Below are 10390 nucleotides of genomic sequence, written 5' to 3'. Positions count from 1 at the left end.
GTCAACCCCTCCCCGCTTTTATTAGAGTCCCCGCCAATTGATTTTGAAACGTTTGTGTTAATTACTGTTTTGAGGATGTATGTATCAAGGGATATATCAATTTGTGTGATACATCAAATTTCTTAGCTTCTGAACTTTTTGCATAATCATTTTTTCTGTTGATATAGTTTCTATGAAAAAAATGAATTTTAAGTGCCTTCTGAGTAATCAGTATATGTCATTTCATAATTGATACCCCCCGGTGATTGGAAACCCCCCTGTCAATTAATTTTAAAGATGGGCTGGATATACAAATAGGCCTTCACAGCTGCTTGGTTCTCACATGTCATAATGAATTTTAAGAAATGCTTTTATAAACCGTTTTTTACAATTTCAAAGGGCAGGGTTTCGAGTAAACCTTTCCATTGAGCTGACAAGTATGGACATATTAAAGTTACATAAAAAAGAACCATTTTAGCGTAACCAGTTTCCATTACCATTAAACGCCAGGTATTATTTAATTTCCTTCAATAATTTCTTTTTATTTCTATTTCCTTCTCTTTTCTTACTATCATCCCATTCCTTTAATCAGTTATTTCGGTTGCGTCGCATCTCGCATTCTTTTCTATATATCGAATCTCACCTTCTCTTTGCTCGGTTCGTTTCTTTTCTAGCCACTTGATAACGATTGTATGCTCGAAACGTCTTGTTTTTAAGTTCAAACACTATATTATCGTTATATTGTTCTTGAGTTCAAACAGTGACGTCATAACATAATTTGCCATAACATGAGTTCAAACAGTAAAAATGTTATTTGATGTACATCAATCGAAAGCTTTTCTCACGATGATTCGAATGGTGTATTACCTTGACGAATTAGACATACCTGTCTCAAAATATGGCCATGTGTTATGGCCGTAGAAAGTTTTCTAGGTGCCAATTTTATGACGTAATTTCCGGCCAACGCTCATCGAAAATCAAAATGTACTCAGTCTCATTTTATGGAGCATACTTTAAAAAGAAGGTCTGATAAACGTTATCAACAAACCGTAGATTCAACCCAATTAATAAAGATGAAATCGGCTAGTTTCGAAACCAAGTCTGATTATAATCAGTAAGTAATCTAATTTGTGTAAATACATACAAAGACTGGATTATCAGACTTGTTTTTGAAACTGTAAATCAAGATTAACAAAAGTTGTAAACGTTTAAAAAATTAAAATTCTTGTACCTACCCTACTAGCAGGCATATAATTTTCATTTGCAGAAAACAATAAATATTTCCCATTTGTTCGATCTTCTCTCCTTTCCCTTTCTTTTGATACTGCTGTTTTCCGTGAACTAGAAAGTAATGGGTCAACATCGAGCATAGGTTTGTACTTGTCCACAATTCCTTTTCATTTTTCATTTCATCAAAGATTGTTATTTACAATCGAGATTAGCTTAAGATGTTTTGATTTCTAGTTGTACCTTTTTTGTCTTGTTTTTTCCTTTTTTGTTTTTTACTTAGTTGTACCTTACATCTAATGAGATATAAGTAAAGAGGCCTTCAATGGAGAAAATTGCAGAAAGAAATTTGTCAAGTCTTCTTGAACTAAAGCCTTGATTTCCATTATTTCTATTTCAAAGATGTATATTCCAATTTTTAAGCTGCATTAGGCGTAGATATGTAAAAGTTTTATCTTGAAGCAATAAAAGGGAATGTAATTTTTGTATGCTCTTTAAAACTGGAATAAGTTGGGGAGGAGGGAGGTGTTTTAATCAGACCTAGGGGATGGGGAGGGGGAGGGAGGTGTTTTCATTCATTAAAACACCAAGCCATCACCAAAGCTTCATCGATTGAATTCATTTATGTGAATTTATACAGCTATAGAGTGGCAAGGTATTGAATTTAAAGCAATCTATTTTTATACTGAAACAGACAGGGCAGGAATCGCGACCATACATTTCAAAAGGTGTGTTTCCTAAAGAATTTCATAGTTGGTTAGCTCCTGGACACCTTGTACATTCTCAACCTTAGAGTGCTGTTCCTAACATGTCTTTTGACTCCACCTCCCCTGATCAAAATAGTAAGAAAAATATCTAAGTCTTCCTATTGCCTTATTTAAACTATGGTTTTCTTCTCCCTTACTTGCAAAAAAGTTTTACACCTTCTCTGAATTAAAATGATACAAGTCACATAATGTTAACCATAGCGTAACTGATATGATCTTAGGAAGAGCCGACTACAGTTAAGAAAACGAATATTGTATTATAACAAAGCATTAACGGCACTAGTGTTTATGGCAAAACTTGAAGCAACAATTTAAGATGTACAACAATTACAAATCAAGATCAAATATAATTACGAAAATAGCCCTGTCCACACTACACAAACTAACCCAGGTTCGCCCCAGGTTTTAGCTAACCCAGGTTAGATTTTGCAGTGTGGACACAGCCAACCTGGGTTCGCCCTGGGTTAGTTTAACCCATCTCCAGAGGTCGAACCCAGGTTAGTGTTCTAAATTTCTAGTGTGGACACAAAACCTGGGGCGAACCTGGGTTAGTTTTTTTAACGCATGCGCATATTTGAATATGTTTTCACTTTGCGCGCCGAAAAATAAAAATACGTTACATGCAAACACCAGGCAAGATATAGAAACTTGCAAAAAAGATCGTGGATCACTATGGAGCCGCGAAGAAGTTCTCAGCTTCATAAGTATCTGGAGAGACGAAAAGTTTCAAGAACAGTTGGATAACTGTACAAGGAAAAAGCATGTTTACGAAAAGATGGCACAGCGCCTAGAAAAAGAAAGTGGCTACGAGCGAAACTACATCCAGATAAGTGAAAAAAAAACAACTAAAATAGTCTTATAAGAAAGTTAAAGACAACAACTTCCTTGTCAGGAAGAGGGAGGAAAACATTTGAATAAACTGCAACTTCGGCAACTTCCATCTTGATCGTGTTTATGGAAAATTTGTTTTGTGTCGTTGTTTTGTTGTTGTTGTAATTAAACTACGCATGCGTAGCGTCAGCTAACCTGGGTTCGCCCCGACTTTGTGTCCACATTACAAAACATGAAAATCAAGTGTGGACAAAGCAGGGTTCGCTCCAGGTTAAATATAACCTGGAGCGAACCTGGGTTAGTTTGTGTAGTGTGGACAGGGCTAATGTCAACAAAAATTTTTACAATAACACGTCTTATATCAACTATTTTTCGACTTTTAAAGCTGCAAAGTAAGAAAAAATGTCTTCCGCGAAAACACGGTACGTATGGTTTGAATATAATTTATTGAATCAAAGAATATATCAACTTGGCAAACGATTGAATGAAGTCTATAATAGAAAGTGAATTCAAAAAAAGATTTGTCGATTGTTTCAATCCTTGCTTTGATTGGATGTTTCCATTGGAGTGAATCCAACGGTTTAGTGCTTCAGTCACGTAGCTTCATGTTTAAAATCAGCTTTGTGCATATTTTATGGAAAACTTTCATGGTCTTCATCAAACATTGACTATTTCTATCCCCCAAAAACATCCCTTTAACCAAATAATCGCATAATCACATTGTTAACCAAATTTAAATGAAAATGCTCTGCACTAGGACATAGGGATAAAATGTTCTGTTCTAGGGATAAGACGAGTTATCCTTATTGAACCTATTATTTCGGCCACGCTCCGTCGCAGAGAAGCAATGTGATCCCAATTCCCAAGTTTTTAAAACTGCGAATATAATGCAGGCTTCTAGACAATATGTCAAAATAGAATATCGATGAAATGGTATAAAAATCTAACTTCAATTCTAATTGAACATCAATGGTTTTAGACAGTGTAAATAAGAAAAATAGCAATAAAAACATGACGTTTAATTGGTGTCTGAAAAGAAAAACTTGACATTGTTTTGTTGAAGTCTGTTTTCACGGAAATGAGAAGGTTTGAGTTTAACCAGGTAGTCAATTAAATTAGATCACTGTCTGTGACGTTATTAGCCTCGTATTTACGTTATGTTGTGCATGCACCCGTTTCGTTATGTTCAGTGTTGCCACACGTAAAGATTCCACTGACTTTTCATGCAAATGCAAGAAGTAGTTATGAAAACATATTCCGCAAAAAACGCAAAACCATATTTTACGTCAGAGTAACATCTTACAAAAACATTACTTTTTATAGTTGAATAATTGTTATGATCCTCGATCTTTATGGCTTTTAAAAATAGACTTTTGCTGAAAATTGTCCTTAGAAGTATGGGTGGTCGTGGGTAAAAACGTAGGGATATTTTGAAAAATGTTGGGATTTGTGGGAAGAATCCACGCTGACATGCTTAGGTGGAAGTAGGTAGAAATCACCTGCGCAGTAGGGAGAAACGCTAAGTTGAACGTGGCAACACTGGTTATGTTATGTTCTAGGCGTGATAATAAAAAATGGAGTATTGAAGTCCGAGTTGGGGTGTTCTTTGTTGTTCTTTACCGGATACTTTTACATGGTGTCAGGTGAAACACCCATCTTTGATGTTTTAGGAGGTAAATGATTGCTTTGCTGGTTCTTGTTTCGTGAAGACAGATTCGGATCCAATCGTGTCTGGGCCTAGTGCCTTCTCTGAAGGAAACAGCGGAACATCGGCGTTCATATCCAACGTGCCATTATCCCCACGAATTAGCTTAGAAGGGAATTTAGCAGAGAACTGGAAGCAATGGAATCAAATTTATGATGCGAACCAAACTGTTACGAATTCGACGTCTCAAACTGACAATTTTCGAGTGGCTGCTTTCATCACTGGCATAGGACCGGAAGCTCTTCCAAAACACAACTCACTTCCGTACCAGGAGGAGGGTGAACGTCAAAACATTGAGAAAACGTTGTATTATGGAAAACTTACTGTATTGGAAAAAACAGATGTAATTTACGAACGCTATAAATTCAATAATCGTACTCAGGAACCTACAGAGTCGATTGGAACTTCTGCCGCTTCTTGGCGTACCCTCGCAGCCACATGTGCATTTGGACCATTCAATGATGAGTTGACCGAATTGTTTGTGGAATTCATAATAATGCTGTGCGACGTAAGCTACTGCAGGAACCAAAACTATCATTATCTAGATGCATTGACTTATGCAGGGCCACAAAAACAACTACTGCTCAAGCAAAATTAATGGCTGGCCAAGCTGATAATCATGACCTCATGGCAAATTATGTTGAAAAGCAAAGCAACCCAAGAAAGACCACTGGAGACACAAGAGGTATTATTTCAGATTGCAAATTTTTCGGACGTAACCATAAAAAAAACAAAGAGTGTTGCCCAGCCTTCGGCAAAATTCTAGTTTTGGTAAGAGAAATCATTTTTTTGAGAAGTGCAGTTTGAAGAAATCACCAGGTATGAGAGATACATTTTCTAAAGCCAAGATTCACGCAGTGAAGGAGGAAAACACTTCTAGTGATGATGAAATTCTCATTGTTGAAATTTCACCCAAAGATAATTTTGAAATCAATGCTGTATCCCAGTCCCCTCCTAAGAACAAAATTGTTGCCTCCTTGACTATAAAAGGCAGGCAAATTTGTTTTCAACTTGACTCAGGTGCAACCTGTAATGTTTTTCCAGAACACTTCGTTCCTCCAGGCACAACAGTTGAAAAATCTGATCACTCTTTGCGCCTGTACAGTCAAGCCTTCTTATTGATAAATGATATTTGTAAACTTAAGGTAGCGAATCCAAAGAAGCAGACTGAGTACACTGTCAGATTTGTTATTGTAAAAGGACACTATGTACCATTATTAGGAGCTAATCCAGCACAAAATATGGGACTGTTGACTGTTAATTATGCTAATACTTTCAACGCAAAAGTAGATGATGTTAGCTCTAACAGTATTGCTTCAAGCAGCACACGTCAACAGGAACAACCAACGGTTGTCATGGAAACAGTTTTATCGGCCACCGCAGGGGCTCCACTCAGTAATGCAGATATAGAGAACAGTTTTGGAGATGTCTTTGAAGGCCTGGATCACATGCCAGGCAAGTTACACTTAGATGTTGATGAGTCACAAACCCCTGTTGTCATGCCGCCTCGCAGAGTACCCATCGCTCTTCAAGCAAAACTCTGAATTGGAAAGGCGGGAAAATCTAGTAACTGCAGAAAAGCCAAACGGGAAACCGAGGGTGTGCATTGATCCACAACACCCCCAACAAAGTATTGAAAAGAAGTCATTATCCGTTACCGCTCATTATGCTACCAGAGCTAGAAGGTGTCAAGGTATTTAGCAATATCGACCTGAAGGAAGGGTACCTTCAAATAGAACTCGACGAAGAATCAAGCATGCTTACAACGTTCCAGACACCATGTGGGCTTTGGAGGTACCCCAGGATTCCATTTGGAATTGAACCGGCTTCGGAAACATTTCCAACACAAATTTGATCAGTGCATTGAAGGCCTATCTGGGGTGTATGCAGTCGCTGACGACGGTCTCGATAGCGGAAGAGGAGAAACATACAAAGAAGCTGTCAAAATCATGACACAAACATGCAGTCACTTTTGAAACGAGGCCAACAAAAAACATCAAGCTGAAAAAAGAAAAATTCAAGTAAAAGTGCGATGAAGTTTCCTTTATTGGTACAGAATGGTCTTAAGATAGACCCCGCAAAAGCTGAAGCCATCACAAAGATGAGCAAGCCGAAAAGTATCGCTGGTGTACAAAGGTTCATTGCTGTATATTCTCACAAGATAACTTCTTGGGGTGGGGAACGCTGGTAGGCCCCACACCAAGTTCCAGAGAGTAGCTCGAAAAGTAACAAATTCGATTGTATAGGTTCAAGGCTCCGATTTTCCAAAACAACTATAACTATATACACGATACTGACTATATACACAATAATAAGTAAATTTCTTCCGTAAGATGATAAATCCGTGATACTGTAGGTTCTTTAGGCTCACAATTCCCCTTCGAAAACATTAAACAAACATACATACAAGCATATATTGATCTATTATAAAAATGTCAATCAGGATTAAGATACTGGTTATAAAAGTCAAGGGGGTATCTTAAGGATTACACAGTTTCTGGACATTTATTGGCATGGTAAAATACCTTACCAAGTTGAAGTATGCGAACCTCTGAGAAATTTGACCCATGGGTATGGGAAAAAGATAATAACAAGTCTTTTGCTGACATACCAAAAGCAATTTGCGAGGCACCAGTTCTAAAGTATTTTGACCATAAGGCAGCTACAGAAGCCCATGCTGATGCACCATCAAATGGACTTCGTTTCGTGCTCATGCAAGAGGGACGTCCCGTGTCATAAGCAAGCAGAGCCCTCACCCCTGCAGAGCAAAACTACAGCCAAATAGAGAAGGAGCTGCTTGCACAAGTATTTGGAGTGGAACATCACCATACCTATGTCTATGGCAGAAAGATTACACTTCAGACGGATCACAAACCACTTTTCTCAATTGTCAGCAAACCACCTGCCTCTGATCCAAGGGGACTGCAAAGGTTGCTACTAAGATTGCAATCATGCAATGTTAAAATCTGCTATAAATCTGGCAAAGAAATTGTTTTGCAGAAACACTCTCTCGTGCATACTTGCCGACAAGTGAGAGACAAAAGTCCCAAACTGAAGAAAAAGTCAAAACTATCCACAGATCAAATCATCTCCCCATCTCTGAGCCACAGCTGAAGGAATACAGCGAGAAACCAAATGTGACAGCACTTTGCAATCACTGAAGGAAATAATTTTGAATGGGTGGCCAGAAAGAAAAGAGACCCTTCCTCGATGTATACACCCATACTTCTCAATTAGAGACGAGCTAGCAACACAGTAGGACGTATTATTCAAGGGTCAGAGAGCAGTTGTTCCAGCGCCAAAAGATCCGGCAAAAACTACATGTGACACACACAAGAATATAGAGCTGCCTCAGAAGAGCCAGAGAAGCAGTCTATTGGCCTGGCATGAACAAGGATCTTATCGACTTCATCTCGAAATGTGAAATCTGTAACACATCCCAAAACAATCCCAAGCCGCCCCTGGCAAATAATTGCTGGTGACATTTTCACAGTCAACAACAAAGACTTCCTCTGTACTGTGGATTGCTACTCCAACTACTTTGAGATAGATCGTCTATTTTACAAAACTGCTGAGGAAATTAAGAAGAAGCTCAAGAGACACTTCTCTACTCATGGCATAACAGATAAGCTCATGAGTGACAACGTACCTTTCTCCTCTAAAGAATTTCAGGATTTTGCCAAAGAATATGAATTTACCACGGGGCTAAGCTCGTCAGAGTACGCCCAAAGTAATGGCAAAGCAAAAAATGCCGTCAAAACTGCAAAGATGCTAATGAAAAAAGCGACTGAATCGGGCAATGACTTCTATCTCGTGCTGCTAGAATGGGGAAACACGCCGTCTGAGGTGATGAAAGCTCTTCTTCCCAGCGTATCTTTAGTAGACGAGCTAAAACTCTGCTTCCCGTGTCGAAGAAGCTCCTTAAACCAAAGGCTGTCACTGGAATCCAAGAAAAACTTCGAAAGAGGAAAGAGATGCAATCAAGGCAATTGAAATTTTACCAGCCAGTAACGACAGGGGTCGACCGAAAGGTAATTCTGCCTGACTACCTCGCTGGAGACAACTTCTGATTAGCAAACGTTAAAGACAATCAATTTTATTATGTCACTGTTCTGTGGAGGAAAGGTGTGACGTTATTAGCCTCGTATTTACGATATGTTGTGCATGCACCCATCTCGTTATGTTATGTTGTAGGCGTGAGACTACAAATTGGAGTATTGAAGTCCGAGTTGAGGTGTTCTTCGTTGTTCTCCACCGGATACTTTTACACTGTCCAAATAAATCTAATATGAAAAATGAAATAAAGAAATAAAACGAATGACAAAATTAAAGCGTTTTGTTTCTACGTTTGAATTTGTAAGAAAGAGTTTGTAAGAAACTGCAAAGCAAAAGATTTAGTTAATTTTAAAAGACACCCCTTCGAGATGAAGGAAAAAAATCATTGCAAATCAAAGATCAAACAATTGACACCCTTCGAGATCAAACCATTGCAAATTTGATATAACTCCTCACTTTCCATCTATATCACCATCAATATTTAGCTTAAAAAGAATTGTTGTCAAGGCTGAAGGGCTAGAACCACTTAATTTCTATCTCTGAAAAAGATACATACGATTGCTTGCTAACAAGATTTAGGTTTCTGAGTTTGTTGCAATTTTCAAGCTCCCACTGAGATGAAAAATATGGAACGAAAGGCGATTTTCTTATTTGGCAAAGAAGGTACTTTTTCGTGTAGAAGGAAAACGGCATCCTTTAGGCAGCCGTCGTACATTTTTTGTCAATCAACATAGATCTAGCATTCAGTATTGATTATTTTTTGTCGATAGCTAAATCCCCTCTTTCCGATTTCAAATCCCATCAGGGATACCGCTATAAAGTTGTTATCAAAAAGTCATGAATGTTCTCTGATGTTCTAAAAAAGAGCTCGTCCGGGCGTGAAATAACTTTGGCGAATAAGTATAAAATATTGACAAGAAAAGCTCAAATATCACGTAACTCTTTGTTTTACGAGATAAGGTGCAGTTGTCTTGCATTGCTAGCTGGATGCTTCAAAGCAAGCATAAAGTCAAGTGTATAGCAAGGTTTTGAAAGAATGTATCCCGTCATACATCTTTGCATGCCATTCCATTCTTGACTGTCTTGTAATTCAATTCATTTTTTGCCTTCCAGCTATCAATGCAACAGGCCAGTTGCGTTGCCAAGGGGTGGTATGCCCCCCCCCCCACTTTTCTGAAAATATGGTCTACATATTTCTTCTAAAAGCGGATTTAAAAGCACTGGGTACGGATAGATTTAAAAGCAATTTTTTAAGGAAAGTTAACGTGGTACAAATCACTGAAACGAGGCAAAAGGGGCATTGTCCCACTGGCCGCGCCCATTACCCTCCCATTCTTTAATAGCTGGTGCCGCCACTGCAACAGGCTCCAGTTAAATCGTCATGTACGTACTGTATAAAAAAATTCTGCCACCCACTAGGTCACTTTGCTGAGTTAAGTAGCAGTTCGTTGCAATTTTTTGATAATAAAAAAATGTTCTTTTGATTTGTTTAATTTTTTGACACTCGTTGCACTTTCACTTGGGTAGTGAACAAAAGAATTGCAGGGCGGAGTTCAGTCCCTACGTTTATTGACGTTTGTCGAAAAATAATTTACAGCCAGCCATTACACGGAGTAGGGTATTCGGTTGAAAACAAAAATCAGATGTTTGGTCAATTTTCAAAAGTCAGAGGTTTTAGTGGTAGGAGCAGGAATATTGAGGTATCTGATAGTAATAAAGGGGAAGGTATTAAAGGCAAGTTGAAAACGTTCTTTGTTCTGGTTTTCATGGTTTTAACAACTTCTTTGGTGTTCCAATACTGATCGTATCTAGATTTTTACTGTAT

At 38.2% G+C, this 10390-nt stretch overlaps 1 protein-coding gene across 1 annotated transcript; it reads left to right on the top strand.

The window, feature by feature from the left end:
* Positions 1–6175: 6175 nt before the first annotated feature.
* On the top strand, positions 6176–8502 carry LOC148958257 (uncharacterized). The gene is made up of 2 exons (XM_089112938.1): positions 6176–6303; positions 7965–8502. The coding sequence occupies exons 1-2, from the start codon at positions 6176–6178 to the stop codon at positions 8500–8502; spliced, it is 666 nt and encodes a 221-aa protein (XP_088969064.1).
* The last annotated feature ends 1888 nt before the right edge of the window (positions 8503–10390 follow it).

The sequence above is a fragment of the Rhopilema esculentum genome, chromosome 16 (assembly GCF_057945365.1).
Source record: "Rhopilema esculentum isolate cy_ngs chromosome 16, ASM5794536v1, whole genome shotgun sequence".
Taxonomy (NCBI): Eukaryota; Metazoa; Cnidaria; class Scyphozoa; order Rhizostomeae; family Rhizostomatidae; genus Rhopilema; species Rhopilema esculentum.
The sequence above is the reverse complement of the archived record's forward strand: the minus strand, read 5'-3'. Positions and strand labels throughout refer to the sequence as shown.